Source organism: Aethalodelphis obliquidens, unplaced genomic scaffold (genome assembly GCF_003676395.1).
Source record: "Aethalodelphis obliquidens isolate GAN/ISIS:26980383/991018 unplaced genomic scaffold, ASM367639v1 scaffold2, whole genome shotgun sequence".
In the NCBI taxonomy this organism is placed as follows: Eukaryota; Metazoa; Chordata; class Mammalia; order Artiodactyla; family Delphinidae; genus Aethalodelphis; species Aethalodelphis obliquidens.
In genome coordinates this window covers 44,899,871-44,917,636 of record NW_020837946.1, presented here as the reverse complement: position 1 = coordinate 44,917,636, position 17,766 = coordinate 44,899,871, and the positions used below count along the sequence as shown (strand labels likewise).

The window sequence follows — 17,766 nt, the reverse complement described above, 5'->3', positions numbered from 1 at the left end:
TTCTTAAAGCTATAGGATCTTTGCCTGAGCCTCCTTCTAGATCTAAAATTCTCTACCTTCAGGGTTTGCAGACTCAGGAGAGATATTTAGTAAATGCTTTTAATTAATTAATTTAATGATTGATTTCTCAAAACTTTTACCATATTTTAATTTTTTTAAATCCTTACATTTTAGAAGTTATACAAGTAAGTCTTTTAAACACTTCAAAATTCTTAAATTATTTTTCTTGCAAATAATATCACAGTCAAAAGCAGAAGGAATCAATGGTTCTGGTGTTGTCTACTTTGAATTTTATTGAGAAATGGAAAAGTCTTCAGAGGTTAAGCTACATTAGTTAGCTTTGCACACTAACACTATCTTTTCTTAGCTTAAAGGAAAGATAAGATGATACAGAGGATGACGTGTGCTCCCAATGGGAAGATGTCTTCACTGTGACTAATGAGTATATTTTTCAATTAAGGGTGAGAGAGGTGAACATGGGCCACCAGGACCTGCCGGCTTCCCTGGTGCTCCTGTAAGTATGAACATTAAAACATACATATCATACAGCCCAGAATCACTATCTCACTGAAAAATAGCAGAAGTATAAGTCAAGTCTGAATTCTAATCTATCTCAACCACTCATTCCTTATGGGGGTTCATTTATCCACCTCCTTTTTTTTTTTTTACACATTATCTCTATTCTTACTGTTTAAACGATGGAGATAAAAACACCTGGCCTGTCTTTATGCCAGGTAAATGAGGCTAACATGATCCCCTAGACCTAAAGCACTCTGAAAATTTGAAAGGTTCTTCCATTATTAGATGGTACTAATTAAAATTTGCTCTAAGCCCCATCTTTCTCAAATGCATTTACTGGTGATTGCTTTGAAATGCGCAGTCCTCGGAGAGAGGTTCTCCTTTATGACAAAGAATGTATATCTTACCACTTTCTTGATAATTTTCTTTTATCATAGAAACTCTTTTTGGGTGGTGGGGGGGCACATAATGGGGCATGCGGGATCTTAGTTCCCCAACCAGGGATCGAACCCACGCCCCCTGCAGTGGAAGCTCAGAGTCTTAACCACTGGACCACCAGGGAAGTCCCTGTCATGGAAACATTTTCATTGTCTTTGTTTCTTCCATGTCTTCAAAGACTCTTCTTTTCCAATTTTATTTCAATAGCTCTCCACCTGATGAATTCTATTTTCTGAAGGAAAATAAGGACAAGCCCAGTGTATTGTGAAGGATGTAAGCTCACAGGCTGTTTTTGTTTCTGAATGCAGGGCCAGAACGGTGAGCCTGGTGGTAAAGGTGAAAGAGGCGCTCCTGGTGAGAAAGGTGAAGGTGGACCTCCTGGAATCGCAGGGCCCCCCGGAAGTGCTGGGCCTTCTGTAAGTATTTCTCTTTCTCTAAACCTTCTAATGGAAAGCACTTAGATTTGTCGATACTTCAGTATTTCATACTGAGAGAGCTTGTCATGGTGACAAGGGTACAGTTTTCCTAGGAATACAGTTCTGAGTTTGACGCTTGACTCCAACAATCTAGATATGACCTCAGTCAAATTATTTTAATGTCCTCATAGAGTTACTGGTTTTTGTTTTTTTTTTTTTTTGATGTAGCTTCTCATTTCTGTAGTAATGTTTTTCCCCCAGTTCTACTGAGATATAATTGACATATAACATTATATTGTATAAGTTTAAGAGGTACAACATAATGATTGTATGTATTACAAGATGATTATCATGATAAGTAGAGTTACTGACTTACAAAGGCTTAATGCTTTTCCCAAATTTTGATTTTGGTGCTATTCTTATAAACCATTTCCATCTCCCTTCCATATAGGGTGCCCCTGGTCCCCCAGGTGTCAAAGGCGAACGTGGCAGTCCTGGTGGTCCTGTAAGTAATGATCCTCTTAACTATTATTGAAAAGCATTAATTAATATCAATCTGTATAAAAACTGCTTTGAAAGCACTAGATCCCTAAAGAGAGTATAAAATTATAATCACTCATTCATATGTGAGTTATATGTAAATTCCAAGAGGAAAAAACAAACCACAAGTGATCCCAGAGTAGAATGCAGGTCCTACCACATTTCTTACAATTTATATTTGTTTTTAGTGGCTAATTATTTGTTTTCCTTGATTTTTGACATCCAAAATATATTTATAATTTCACAGGGTGCTGCTGGCTTCCCTGGTGCTCGTGGTCCTATTGGTCCTCCTGGCAATACTGTAAGAACTTTTTAAAGTATTTTTTAACCATATATTCCATAAAAAGCATTCATATATACATAGGGTGAGAAATTTATCCATTGCTACTTCTCTTTGTATTAAATCCCATATAAAATTATTTGAATGCAGGTAAAAGAGGGGAAAAAATTACTTGTTCATTATAAAATATTCAAATTTCAAACATTTCTTTGTAGGGTAACCCAGGCCCCCCAGGAGCCGGCGGCCCTCCAGGCAAAGATGGCCCCCCAGGTCCAGCTGGTAATAATGGTGCTCCTGGCAGCCCTGGGGTGTCTGGACCAAAGGGTGATGCTGGCCAACCAGGTGAGAAGGGATCACCTGGCGCCCAGGGCCCTCCGGTGAGTGGTCTCTATTGATTGACAGTAGTTTTATTTTCAATCACAAATCCAACAGAGGAAAACATAGTCACATAAAGAATAACTAAGGTTTCATTATCTGTCACAACAGGGAGCTCCAGGCCCACTTGGGATTATAGGGGTTCCTGGAGCACGAGGTCTTGCAGGCCCACCAGGCATGGCAGGTGCTAGGGGCAGCCCCGGCCCACAGGGCCCCAAGGTGAGTATAGCTATCTTTCACTGGACTCTTGTTTCCTTTGATAGTCTTCAGACATCACATAAACATAGCAAGTATGTAATGATCAAGTTTTCCTGTAATTAGATGCAAATTCTTGATATTTTCAAATTTTTAGGAAGCATGCATATTATTAAAAATCTCTGGAACACAAAAACAATGCACATAATAGACCTGCCTTGAACATCAAAACAAATAGATTGATATCACAGAAAAATATCTTGTCATCTCAAATACCTGTTAGGAAACTTGTCAGCATTCTTCAGTTTGCTGACTGTCAGTCTTGAAGCGGGAAATAATGTCAGGTTATAGACCTATGAAAGCCTTTAATTGATACCAATTATCCATCAACTCAATTCATTTTATACTCCTGACTTTCTTTCACTGATATTACTATAACATCCTAGTGCTCAACATCTTAAATATTTATTTAGCAAATAGGGTAATAAAATCGTATTTTATTAAGGCGTACCTTTTTTCACTTTGAGCACCTCTTTAAACTAAATATCATATACGATTGTAGTGAAATTACAATATAACATTTAAGTCTAGTCAATTTATATGAACATTCCCAATAAATGTATATATTCTTTAAATAGAGCCAAATGTTCAATATAACCTAATTCTAATGGGTACCGTAAACCTATAGTTTCATGATGGCTCATCATTATATTTTTCTTACAATAGCCATGTCTATTTATGTACCTCATATTAAGATGTATTCTAATATGATAATCAATGTAATTACTCAGGCTTTTGGTATCCAGGTTCATTGGGCAAGTTAGAAAAGACAAGAAACTTGCTTCCCCAAAGCTTTTCCCCTATGGCAGGGATAGTTTTAGGAACAAATTCGATAGAAACTGGGAAATAAAGACAGCTGATAATATCATATTAATTGATTTCTTAGGTTAAAACACAAATTTATTTTATTCTTTTGTACACAGGGTGAAAGTGGGAAGCCAGGACTTAGTGGTCTCAATGGAGAACGTGGTCCTCCTGGAGCCCAGGGTCTTCCTGGTCTGGCTGGTGCAGCTGGTGAACCTGGAAGAGATGTAAATACTAGTTCTTAGAAAATACACAATAAGCCGGGTAGTATTTGATAATTTATTTAAGCAAGGGTCAAATTGGGCCATTGAGTTTCTATGATAAAAGAAAATCATCAAGAAAGTGGTAAGATGTACATTCTTTGTCATAAAGGAGAACCTCTCTCCGAGGATTGTGCATTTCAAAGTTCTCCTTCTTTCTCTAGTAATAGATATTCTTTCTATTACAACTTAGAATAGCCTTAAATGTTCATGTTCTTTAGTATTTACCCAATGAATGATCATTAATGGAAAAGAATATGATATTTAGCTAAATAAGAAAAACGTTGCGGATGGGGAGAGCCCCAATTTACAACATTCCTTCTGGGTAAAAATATACTGCGTGTTATCTGTGATTAGTCTTTCCTTAAATTGTAGATTTCCGTTATCAGCTTAAATTACAGTGTGTCAAGATTTTATTTATTATTTCTCCCCCTAAGGCTCCTTTTTAGACTTTTTTCCTAGTCACTTATTGCTCTCTCACCCTGTGAAACTTGAGTACCATAGATATACTGCATATCTGTTTAGGTATTGTCACTCCTTGCAGGGCCACACCCATTGTCATATCTAAGATTTTTCACTCCCAAGAACCAATTTTTATCCTCTTTAGGATGATATTTTTCCCATTGAGAATACAGGGCTTAGATGGTATTTAAATGGTTCCAAAGAATTTGATTTCATTTCTTCCTCTTTGTTTTTTCTTTAATCAGGGAAACCCTGGATCAGATGGTCTGCCAGGCCGAGATGGAGCTCCTGGTAGCAAGGTATAACAGGCACACGTACAATAGGTTTGTGTAATTAGAACAATAGCTGCTGATCAGATTGATTTTGGAACTGTGAACTTGTCCACAGGGTGACCGTGGTGAAAATGGCTCTCCTGGCCCCCCTGGTGCTCCTGGTCATCCAGGCCCCCCTGGCCCTGTCGGTGCAGCTGGAAAGAGTGGTGACAGAGGAGAAACTGTGAGTTCTCATGAACTCCATCTTTCCCTACTCATCTATCTTCCTCAATAAGCTCAGTAGGTAGAAAATAGAATGTCATATCTGCCAACCAAAAGATCTACTCTCAATTGTTTCACAGTTTTGCATGCTAGTCAGTCCTTAGGCAACTGTGGTAATAAAGATATATGAGAATTTCTGGCAGTAGTCAATGAAGAATTCATTATTAAAATTCAAAATGGCATTAATCACACCAAGTGTATATCCACTTGGTCAATATAAGCTTGAATTAACAGGGTTTCCTCAGCTTTCCTATTCAGACCCCCTGGTATAGCTATAAACAGGTAAAGGATTTTTAAGGAGAAAATAATACTAATTTTCAATAATAGCAAACATATCATTATTCCCTCACAATGAAATTATTAACGTTTAAGTAAAACAAAACTGTATCAATAAATAAACACTTCCCTGTGCGTGTTCATTTGTTCATTTTTATTTTAGGGCCCTGCTGGTCCTTCTGGTGCTCCAGGTCCTGTTGGCTCAAGAGGTCCTCCTGTAAGTCTGTTTTTTTTTTTTAACTAATTCTACAGTGTAGGAAATATTCTATTTTCTGGCATGCTCAGCAAAAAGGGATGACTAAATACATAACTATGGAACCAAATTTAAACTTTCCTTTGATGATATAGAAAGCAATTTAGAATCTAAAAGTTCCTTGGGGCTATGAGATTACACATCAATTAATGAGGCTGCATACAATTCTCAGTCCAAGATCAAAACAACCACAAGAACAATCTTTATTGTTCCAAGTATGCAGTGTTTGTGGATGGGATTTCTAGCTTGTAGAATGTTATAAAGTGGACTTAGTTGTTATAAATCCTATTTTGTTTTTCCAATGTGTATGTGTGTATGACCTTAATGTGTTTGTGAAGGGTCCCCAAGGCCCACGTGGTGACAAAGGTGAAACGGGTGAACGTGGCGCTAATGGCATCAAAGGACATCGTGGATTCCCTGGTAATCCAGGTGCCCCAGGTTCCCCAGTAAGTGCATCCATTTTGTTAGAAAATCCCCTCAATGCATTTTAACTAATGAGATAGGCAAATCTTAGAGACCAATGGTAGAAAATTGTTCATCTGTGCAAGTCTATGCTAAAAGAGATTAGAAATGGATTTGAGGGCTTATTTGAAATAGTAGTTGGCATGAGACAATGGGGATATTAAAGGAAAAGGAAATCATATTTTATCATGATCCCCATGTTTCTTGATCTGATCTTGAACATACAGTTTCCTAAGCCTTTTTGAAGTCTTCACTCATATTCACCTTCCTTTCCTTTCAGGGTCCCTCTGGTCACCAAGGTGCAGTAGGTAGTCCAGGACCTGCAGGCCCCAGAGTACGTACCACAGATATTGGGAGGTCCATATTTTAAAATGTTAGCACTGCAAGAAAATATTCTAGCATTGTGATATCATGATAATTTCTTAGGGACCTGTTGGACCCAGTGGGCCCCCTGGCAAAGATGGAACAAGTGGACACCCTGGTCCCATTGGACCACCAGGGCCTCGAGGTAACAGAGGCGAAAGAGGATCTGAGGTAAGACATCACTTATAAATATGTGTATTTAATTTGTTTTAATTTTCACATTTTCAGAAACACTTTGCAATATTTTAAAACTGAGATAGGGAGTTAAACACGATGCAATTACCAAACCTAATTTAGGACCTGAACAATAACTTTAAGACATTCTCTCCCACATGAAGACTTCCTCATCACACTATAATGACAGGGAGAAAAAACCTTTCTTACAGTTTATGAGGTAACACTTATATCAGAATAAAGACATAGCCCAATTAATAAGATGAACTCTGCCAGCACTGATCTCATATTAGACATCTCACAATTATGATAATCTTAATGATTTACAAGTGTAAAGTACATTCCACTTCTCAAACGGCTTCCATGACTCCTGTTTTTCTACTGATACCATCATTCCTAAAACATTACTATCCCACACTTTTGGAGTAAAAAGAAGAAAAGCTATTATCCCCACAAGTTACACAATTAAAACACAAATAAGTTAAGTGGTTAGCCCCAAAACACAAAGTTAGATTCCAAAGTTGGGACCAGAATCTAAGTTTCCTGATCATAACCCCTCTGTCATGTCAGCATTAGAATTGCTTACATCATTTATACAGAAGGAAACATGTGAGATGTGTGTGTTCCAACACCAATTCTTCTTGCACACTGGAACACACTGTCATAACAATGAATTATAGTTATCATAAATTGGTTAATATTTGATCACAAAACAACCCAAATAAACTTTTACTGAAACAATTACTATGACACAATATATTAATTGTTTGTAATGCATTTTGGGGGGCTAGCAACATATTTTTTCAGTGGATACCGAACAAGTGCCCCTCAGTGATGTATGTTCTTACCCTTCCTAGGGCTCCCCAGGCCACCCAGGACAACCAGGCCCTCCTGGGCCCCCTGGTGTCCCTGGTCCATGCTGTCCTGGTGGGCCTGGTCCCATCATTGGAGGTGAAAAATCTGGGGGTTTTGCCCCATATTATGGAGATGAACCAATGGATTTCAAAATCAACACCGACGAGATTATGACGTCACTCAAATCAGTCAATGGACAAATAGAAAGCCTCCTTAGTCCTGATGGTTCCCGTAAAAACCCTGCTCGGAACTGCAGAGACCTGAAATTCTGCCATCCTGAACTCAAGAGTGGTACGCTGGGGAATCTTTCACACTCATGGCAACAGGATAACAAAGAAAACTGCTTATGTTAGAATTTAGGGGAAAGGAAAATTTTACTGGGAATAGAAAATATTATATAGCAGAGATCGTACTTAAAGAATGTTAGTTGAATTGAAACTCCTTGATATTCTGAGTAAGAAAATATGAATTTTGTAGGTGTACTTAAACTGTAATGTAAATTCAAAATATGCCAAATGTAGGAAAATCTAAAGACAGTTTTATAAAAATTTTAATACAAATTATAGTTTGGCATGTCTTTTCATATCATCACAAAGTTGTTTGAGTAATAAACAACGTATATCACTGTGTTTGTAATTTGATGCAGACATAATTTGTAATTTAATTATTGCAACATTTATTTATTGAAACAATTTTTATAATAAATCTAATTATCAATTTTTTCAAATTAAGAAACAATCTAAAAGTTCCTCTATTCTGCTACACTATAAAAGTACAAATACATAAAGTACAAATACATTAGCAGTCAACATTATGAATGCCTTACAAAATCATTTTGGTCCAAATCCCATTACTGGATATTATAACCAATTCCATTGTCCTTTTTGTGACTATTCAGGAGAATATTGGGTTGATCCTAACCAAGGTTGCAAGATGGATGCTATTAAAGTATACTGTAACATGGAAACTGGGGAAACGTGCATAAATGCCAGTCCTTTGACTGTTCCACGTAAGAACTGGTGGACAAATTCTGCTGCTGAGAAGAAACATGTTTGGTTTGGAGAATCCATGGATGGTGGTTTTCAGGTAAGAAAAGATATACCATTTTTCTTTAACTTTAATCCATCTCTACTTAGCTGACATTTTTGTTCCTCCCATTTGCTCATCACAAAACAAATTTAGTTAATAAATAGAAAAGTGAAAAATTTTATATACTCAGGTAACTACTTTTATAACTTGTCTCTCAAAAGCTAAACTAGATTAAATTATTCTTCGTAAGTTACCAACTTTCCTTCAATTCTTAAGACCTTCTTTACTCTAGCATTGTATGTTATACATGCAATAAAGACATAGTCATACATAAAATATATGAACAACTTACACAATGACCATACTACACTGCATGAATCCCTTATGTATAATTGCAGCTATAATGTTTGACCAGCCTTATTTGTTCCGTATTACAGTTTAGCTATGGCAATCCTGAACTTCCTGAAGATGTCCTCGATGTCCAGCTGGCATTCCTCCGACTTCTCTCCAGCCAGGCCTCCCAGAACATCACATATCACTGCAAGAATAGCATTGCATACATGGATCATGCCAGTGGGAATGTGAAGAAAGCCTTGAGGCTGATGGGCTCAAATGACGGTGAATTCAAGGCTGAAGGAAATGGCAAATTCACCTACTCAGTTCTGGAGGATGGTTGCACTGTAAGTAACAGCATTTTTATAAGCATGCATCATAATGAACTTAGCATTTCTCATTTAATCATGCTACTTTGAAAAGAAGGAATAAAAATAATGAGGGTGAACAAAAGATGGCATTTGGTGTGAGTTATATTGAATCTACTGATCCATTCCAGGGAAGGTTAAATCACACAAAAAATGACTATATCTTCTCAACCTCCAGGTGAAAACCAGCTGATGTGAAAGCAATTGAAATTTAAATCCATGATATAAACTTTGCCAGATAATTTAGACAGTTACTATCCACTCTACATAATTGCCATCATATGGACTCAATCTAAAATCTCTTTTTAATTTTAAAGGTTAACTTTAAATCAATCATTTATTATTATCATTCATGAACAGAAGGAGAATTCACTTCTAATATTAACAGATTCCAGTGTGAGAGACCTATCCACTTCTAAGTAAACCAGCTCTATACCTAGTAACAATGACCAGAACCAAGGTTTCTGAGAATGGACTGGCCTGTGGCAATCTCCTTGTTGGGTTTACCCTGAAGCCCTATAAAGCTTTTGGTTAACAATATGGTTTATCGACTGGGAGAATTATCACTTTGGACTGGAGCAGGTCTCAGATGTATGGAAGATAATATACATGGCGAGTTGGCAACTTCCTTCAACAAAATTTTTTTTTTTAACTTTGTCAAACAGAGAAACTGTCTAAGTAATTGTAATGTCATGATCACTTACTTTTTTTTTTTTTTTTTTTTTTTTCTCTTTTTTACAGAAACACACTGGGGAATGGGGCAAAACAGTCTTCGAATATCGAACACGCAAGGCCGTCAGACTACCTATTGTAGATATTGCACCCTACGATATTGGTGGTCCTGATCAAGAATTTGGTGTGGACGTTGGCCCTGTTTGCTTTTTATAAACCAAACTCTATCTGAAATCCCAGCAAAAAGTTTCACACTCCATATGTGTTCCTCTTGTTCTAATCTTGTCAACCAGTACAAGTGACCAAGTTCCAGTTATTTATTTCCAAAATTTTTGGAAAAAGTGTAATTTGACCAAAAAAGAATACATTTTAAAATTTTACTTTATTTTATTTTTTTTTGCTGTTACACCAAATACAGTTCAAATGCTTTTTGTTCTATTTTTTTACCAATTCCAATTTCAAAATGTCTCAGTGGTGCTATAATAAATAAACTTCAACACTCTTCCAATAACACTGTGTTACATTCTTTGAATACTAGCCCATTTGCAGAGCAATGACAGTGCTTACTATCAAAAGATAACCTTTCTTCTGAAATAGTCAAACATGAAATTAGAAAAGACCTTCCTGTTTCAACTACCTCAACCTGGTCAGAAACACAGATGAATTCTATAAGCCCCAGAAGATGAAAATAATTGTATAAAATACCAAAACTTATAAATTTCACTGATTAAGTTCCTAAAATATTGGTTAAAAGAAAAAGAGTAGAGTGTAGTACAAGAATTTAAAGAAATATTTTTGAAGCCATAATTATTTTAATCTTGAATATCAACTTCTTTTAAAGGTGCTTTTCCTTTTTCTTGTCATTGCTGGTCAAGATTACCAATATTTGGCAAGGCTTTAAAGACACATGTTCTGGTGCTAATGTACTTTCACTTTTAAAACTCTAGGTCAATTGTTGCTTTACGTTCAAAACACAGATGCACACCATCTGTACGTGTCTTCGGTCAAAAAGATTTCCTGGTGTGTCACTGCCGGGAACTCTTTCTCTGCAACCTGTAAAAGTCAATAACAACAACAAAAAATAAATTTTGGGGCTGCTTTTGTCACAATAACAGAGAATGTGTTGAAATTAAACTTTGTAAGCTTGTATGTGGTTGTTGATCTTTTTTTTCTTACAGACACTCATAATAAAATATCATAATAAACATTCCTGGTTTTTGTCAACTTTTCATAGATTTAAAAAATGCAAGTTTACAATCTAGTAATTTTTCTTGAAAAAAAGCATATTGAATCCTAGATCTCTGGCTTAATAATGCAATGACTTTCAGGAATATGAGATAATATAACTCATGCTGGGAACAGAGATAATGCGCAATGGGGAATCTTGCAGATTTTTAGATCATATTTAGTGGAACTCCTTGGGGCATATTGAAAACTGAGGGCTTCTATATGACACAATCCCTGGAAATAGTAACATAGTAAATTAGGAAGTCTCCAAAGTGGTAGTAATCAGGGAGGAAATTGCTGGTAATTTAGAAGGAAGTAAGCAGGGTCTGGCAAAACAGACATTAATATTAAGAACAATTGCAAGCTTAGGCTTTTTCTACCACCTCTAAACACTGCCTCATTTCCCTCTTGGGTCAGCCCCTTCTCCACCAACAAGTTATTAATCTTTTAGTTACTGCAAATGAAAATAGCATCGTCTTGCATACCTGACTTTATAGTTTGAAATGTATTCACTCTATATAATTAATAATAATAATACTTTCAAAAATAAAAATTCCATCAGTCAAATGTCAAGACTCTTAGTCTACTTATCCTCCAAGCTAGAGGCAACAAATGTTAGCAGTTTCTTGTGCATATTTTCAGAAATATTATCTATCTATCTATCATCTATCTATCTATCTGAGTCTATTTGTGTTATGCATCAGAAATTAAATTCCTTGCAGTTTCATTTTAGACATATTCAAAGCCAACAATATTTGGTCAAGTCTTTCTCACATTGTATCACTCTGACATTGGCTCTCCTGCCTCATCTTTCATTTATAAGGACTCTTTTAACTACATCAGCCCAGCCCACAACTAGAAAATTCAGGATAATTTCCCCATTTTTAGGTCAGTTGATTAGCAACCTGAATTCCATCTGCAACCTTAATTCCTCCTTGCCTTGCCATGTAACATAACATATTCCCAGGATCCAGGGCTTAGGATGTGGACACATTTAGGAGCTATTATTCTGCCTACTTCAACAATGATGCACAGAAGTAAGGAGAATGGTGGTGGTCATAGCTGTAGTGAGGGCAGTAATAGCCAGGTTTCCAAAGAAACTTGGCCAGTAGTGCCAGAAATGTCATCCAGTGCCCAGTTCGTTGGTTTCACCAGGCTGCTTCTGGGGTGTGATTTTGAAGATGGCTCTGAATATCAGCATTCCCTTCATAGCTGTTCATTTTATGAACCTGGGTTCTATAACTTGCTCTGAATTTCCCTGAACTTCAAATAAAATCTATAAATTGCATTTCTTAAATCAGCCCAAGTTGGTTTAGGTTGTTTGCAAGAATCCAAGTGTTTTGGCCTGAGTAACTGGGAGAAAAGTTGCCAATAGCTGAGATAGAGGAGACTATCAAGGTAAAAGATTTGAGGAGCTAAAAGATTTAACAAGATGGGGCAAGTTAAATGTAGAATGCCTATCAATCATCTAAGTAAACGTGCTGAGTTGGAAGTTAGGTATAAATCTGGAGGTCAGAAGAGAGGTCCAGGTTAGAAAAATAAATTTAGGAGTTTCAGCATATATACGGCTTTTATATCCATGGAAGTAGATACAATCATTAAATAATTGAGTATAGAAAGAAAGGAGAAACTGTATAAGAACTGAATTCTGGGATATTTGAATACTTACAGGTTGGAGAAGTGAGGATGAAGCAGCTAAGGAGTTGGAGTAGGAATAAAGGGAAACCAGGAAAGTGTAGTGACCTAGGTGTGAAAAAAAAATGTTTGCTGTTTAGGGCTTCCCTGGTGGTGCAGTGGTTGAGAGTCCGCCTGCCAATGCAGGGGACACGGGTTCGTGCCCGGGTCTGGGAAGATCTCACATGCCGCGGAACGGCTGGGCCTGTGAGCCGTGGCCGCTGGGCCTGCGCATCCGGAGCCTGTGCTCCACAACGGCAGAGGCCACAACAGTGAGAGGCCTGCGTACCGCAAAAAAAAAAAAAAATGTTTGCTATTTAAATTTTAAAATTATAGCATATTAAGAGGATAAGGATGCTTAAGGTTAATGTATTACAAGGCCACTAATTGCGTATTTTAAAAAGTAAGGTCACGTGAGGTTATATCACTATTCCTATGTCCTATAGATGGCAAATAATGATATAATTAAATCTTCTAATTCACAGTTATAGTATCACTTTTTTAACTCTTTGTTGATGGAAGATTGAATACAACTCTCTTTATCTTCAAGCTGGCATTTAAGCAAAAAATATTTCATTTATAAAATTTATTTTATAGGTTTTGAGGGTGAAATTTTTGCAGTCATAACAGCATTTTTGGAAAATGGAGAAAAGTAGGAAGAAAAATTAATTATCCATGTCTCACATCTGTGGATACTTCCTTAAAGTCTTCGTTGTATATGCTGACATAATTATGACAAAATACACGTGTAATTTTGTATGCTGCTTATTTCATTTAACACAATACCATTTTATCCATAAGATTTTTTTTATTTTGTTAATAATTAGGAAAAACATAAAGAAAAATAACAGTAATGGCTCCAAAGTTAGAAATAACATCAAAGTGATTGTGCTTTTATCTAGTTTATATTAAAATTTTACTTGTCTGAGTTCTATCTTAGAGGAATGTACTTATTTTTAAAAGTGAATCAATCATAAACTGTGAAAAATATTTTCTTTTCAGGCAAAACTCTCCATTGAATCATAACTCACTAAGTGAGCTTGATACAACATTGGTGAAAATATTTTATATGATGGAGCATACATGAAAGCTCTCCCTAAATCTTTATGTTTCCCAATTTACCACACCTAAGGTCTTCAGAAATTTTTGAAGAATCACTTGTTGAGTTAATGTCATAAAGAAAAAAAGGCAATCATCTATAGCCAATATTTTTTTAAACAAATTCTTATCTGATCATATTTTTCCTCCTTTTTCTTCTCACCTCTTTAAATCTTGTTCAAAAACTATTTCCCTTTAAAATTTCACTAAAATACACAAAATGACTTTGGCATCTTTTAACCATATCTAACATGATGTTCATTAATAGAAGAAAGCCTACCCTATGTAGTCCATAAATTTATAAATGGGGATTACTATATTTCACACCAGTTTAGTGATGATGGAAAAGCAATGATACACTTGCTTCAATTTTGAAAAGGAGTTATTTCATAATTAAATAGGTGGGAGAAATAATAAAAAGATTTAAGCTCTGTCTTAGATTGGGTTCCCTGGAAACAGACTCTATGGCAACTTATGTGAAGATTTACTGGGGAGTCATCTCGGGAGATACAGAAGGTCAGGTTTGGACAGAAGGAGAAGCTGACCCACGTGCAACTGACATCGAGGCTTTGGGAAATCCTACAAGAAGCTCTGGAACTGAGATGGCCCTTTAGAGTTGTTATAATTCACAGTAAGAGTGAAGGGTCTGTGTAACCTTGACTCAGACGGTCATTGACTCTGGGCCAGAACCTGGAAGGGGTGCAGAGTGGGAGAACCTTCTGAAAGGCAGTCTTGGTGATTGAAGGAAATTTTTAATGAGGGGCATGGCTGTGAGTCCTCAGTAACAGATATTCCAGGAGCTGATGCTTTGGCTTTGAAGAGAGAATATGGGTGGAGCAACACATTTTCTACTAGAAGCTCCTACTCAGCACTCTGCCAAACACTATAGGGAAATATAACACATGATCACTCCTTGTTAGGAATGTGTTGTCTACAATAGATAAGTTGAACCCATATGAAATGGTACAAAAGCCTTCAGATGGTGAACAATTAAGTGCTAAATTATGCTGGGCCAACCATCTGAGATATAGGTAGTAGATGAGAAAAGGTATTAGCCAGTGGTGATTATATTGTCATAAAAGTCTTTAAGAAGATAAAACTTGAGTTGTGTAATAAAGAAGGGGAATAATTTTGGTAAATTGTGGCAAAAAGGAAAGCCACTTTAGAGTAAGAAACAAAAAAAGAGGAGAAATCGAAGCAGGGATAATTATTCCATGCTCACAGGACAGTGAAGAATCCAGGCTACCTAAATCTATTTATTTCAACAACAGTACTGAGCAATTATTAAATGCAAGCCTCAGAACCAAGTGCTCAAAGAGGTTCAAGGAGAATGAGATTCCATGAAATTTAGAAAATAACAATGTCATGAGATTCAACGTAGTAAGTTGTATTAGAGAGATCCAAGGCACTTAGAAAGGCCCAAGGAAGGAACAGTCATGTCTGCTTGGAGGTCCTCAGGAAAGGCTATGTGAAGTATATTTGGCAACTTATATTAGCCCAGTTTCAGATGAAGCATGGATTTCATGTGGTGGTGTAAGAGATAAGGCTGGAAGTATAGTCTGGACCAGAGAGCTTAGAAGAGTCAGGTGACAGGTTTTTGTCTTTTTTTTTTCTTTCTAATCTACATCTCAGTGTAGACCCATATAAAGGTTTTAACTATTGGAAGGCTGTTACTTGAGGAGAGCCTTGAGGTCAAGGGAAGTGTAGTGAAACAGCATCAGATTTACAGGAGATGAGGAGATACCTACTGTGGAAGAAAGAAAGATGAATCAACATCTTAGCGAAGAAGAGGATGAGACTGAAGAACCTGGGCAAGGGATCAGAACACATTTATTTTCAAAGACTAGACTGAGGAAAGAGTCACAGAGTATACACATAGTTGCTGGGAAAATTAGGTTAAGAGGGGACAATGGGGACAGCAAGAGGAGGACATCAGAAGTCAGGCAAGAGATGTTTCTACTTAACACAGAAGAACTCAGAGGAAAGTTACACAACTCCAGTCTTACTCACAGCTCTCTACATGGCAGTTCACCATGACAGTGATTCCTTTGGAAGGATAGCTGAACATGATAAAATGTGTGACTGATTGGAGAATACTAGGTCAGGGGCAGTTAAGTAGATTTGGAAAGTACCCTTATACAGATGGTCGATGAAATCATCTGGCTCCAGAATGAAATCATTAGGGAGCAAAACTTCCAAAGGAAAGGGGAAAAGGACAGCATGCTGTGCCTGTGGTGGGAGGGGTTATGTGGAGAAAGCATCATCAAGCGTTGGATTTGGCATCCTTGGTTTTTAATGGATTAAGAAAAGGAGGGTTTAATTTTGAGGGCTAAGGTTGTGATTAATTCAAGGGTTATGAGAAGAGAGAGGAGACTAAACAGAAGGAGGGTTATCATTTGTGCTACTGATAAAAATGATGGGGGTCTGATTTTCAAATCTTGTCTTGAGTTTAAACCACCTGGAAACTGTCCTCAGTGGCATCAGCAAGAGCACAGATTTGAAGGAATGAAGGCTGTAACTGCCTGTAAGAGCCCACAGGGCACAGCATTATTCAGAGAAACTTGTCAGATGTCTCAAGGAGGGGCTTGGACTGCATCTGCCTATCTGAATCTTTAGGGCTTACATTTGGACTACAGATGTCTTCAATTTTGTTGCATTTTTCTCATTAAAGTGACTAACAATTGTGGTCATTCTGTATCTCCAGCTGCCTTTCGTTATAAGATCTATCTCATAACAGTTTCAACTCTTGGGATAATTGTTCACATTGCATTTCTACCTTCCTCTATTTATTACCATCTGAATCCACATTTTTTACTTCACATATGTGCAGACCAATCTCTTATAGTATTGATGGCATTTAACTGTAATTGCTTATATATGTAGGCTTTTGTTACACACTCTTTAAATTGTGGTGGATTGTATTCTTAGATAAAAATAAATGCACTCTTCGTGTTTTTGTTTTTGCTTTTAACTTGTAAGATAGTACCATGGTAAGGCATTGATGTGAATTAAATATCATTTGAGGTGTTTGTTGATGGCATCAAAATCAAATCCAGCAGAGAATTAAAAGTGTAAGTTGTACAGGATTATGCTTAATTAGTACAATTTCATCTTTAGGGATCCTTATTATAACAGTCTCACTGGTATCTTTGCTTAGCTTGATTTTAAACCAGAATTTTCATCTTTCTTCATATTTCTTTCTATTGGTCTTCTTGAGTTTAGTCACGAAAGGGCAAAAATGAGAATAGAAACTGCATTATTGCATGATGTGATGGCTCACATATCTTTAGATATAACACCCACTTTACCTCCAGAGAGATGCTCCATACACACATCAGTTACATCCTCAGCCTGTTTCCTTTTCTATTCCCCATGTTAGTAAATGTCATCATCTTCCATCCAGGTACCTAAGAAGCCAGAAACCTGAGAATAATCCTAAATCTCTTGCTGTCTCACCCTCTCACTCTTTCATCAGATTTTGTTGATTCTATTTCTTCAATCTCTTCAAGTCCATCTCTCTTTCTCCATCCTCAGTGGCATTGACTTCTCATTCCCTGTTACTTTTTCTCCAAACTTGTTCTAACTAATCTCTCTGTTGTCAGTCTCACTCACAGTAAAAATTCTCCCTGAGTATTGCTGCCGAGGTGATCTTTCCAATATGCAAATCACAATATGTAACTTCTTTGCTTAAAACTTCGGTATTTTGCAGTAAAGGTTCTATTGATATTTTGGATGGTTCAGATTTTGTTCAAAGGGATTAGCTTGCATGCAAGATATTCAACATCTTTGGCCCATCCATAAAACGCCTAGAATATTTCCCAACTGCTATAATCACAAACACCCTCCTCACACATTTCCAAGGGTTCTCTAGAGAGTATGTTCACACTCCCAGCTTATAACCAAAAATAGCTGCCGGAAAAAAAAAAAAAAAACTTCTTCAGAATAATTTTCAATCTCTTTAGCTTGACATACCTTCATGGTACCTCTTTCTACTTTAACTCCAAACAATCCCTTGTAGGCAGTCTACTGCCACGTCAGCCTAACTGGGATTCCCTGAACAAGCCACAGCTCTTAAGAACTGCATACCCTAATTTATGTTG

At 36.8% G+C, this 17,766-nt stretch overlaps 1 protein-coding gene across 1 annotated transcript in view; it reads left to right on the top strand.

The window, feature by feature from the left end:
* Positions 1-10,876, top strand: part of COL3A1 (collagen type III alpha 1 chain) — a 38,779-nt gene extending 27,903 nt beyond the window's left edge. Inside the window, exons 35-51 of the mRNA XM_027126173.1 lie at positions 461-514; positions 1,266-1,373; positions 1,825-1,878; positions 2,161-2,214; positions 2,409-2,570; positions 2,680-2,787; positions 3,747-3,854; positions 4,595-4,648; positions 4,737-4,844; positions 5,322-5,375; positions 5,750-5,857; positions 6,154-6,207; positions 6,300-6,407; positions 7,268-7,556; positions 8,164-8,351; positions 8,732-8,974; positions 9,737-10,876. Coding sequence (XP_026981974.1) covers positions 461-514; positions 1,266-1,373; positions 1,825-1,878; positions 2,161-2,214; positions 2,409-2,570; positions 2,680-2,787; positions 3,747-3,854; positions 4,595-4,648; positions 4,737-4,844; positions 5,322-5,375; positions 5,750-5,857; positions 6,154-6,207; positions 6,300-6,407; positions 7,268-7,556; positions 8,164-8,351; positions 8,732-8,974; positions 9,737-9,883 — 2,001 coding nt within the window. The 3' untranslated portion in view covers positions 9,884-10,876. The remainder of the gene's footprint in view (positions 1-460; positions 515-1,265; positions 1,374-1,824; positions 1,879-2,160; positions 2,215-2,408; positions 2,571-2,679; positions 2,788-3,746; positions 3,855-4,594; positions 4,649-4,736; positions 4,845-5,321; positions 5,376-5,749; positions 5,858-6,153; positions 6,208-6,299; positions 6,408-7,267; positions 7,557-8,163; positions 8,352-8,731; positions 8,975-9,736) is intronic.
* Positions 10,877-17,766: the final 6,890 nt, after the last annotated feature.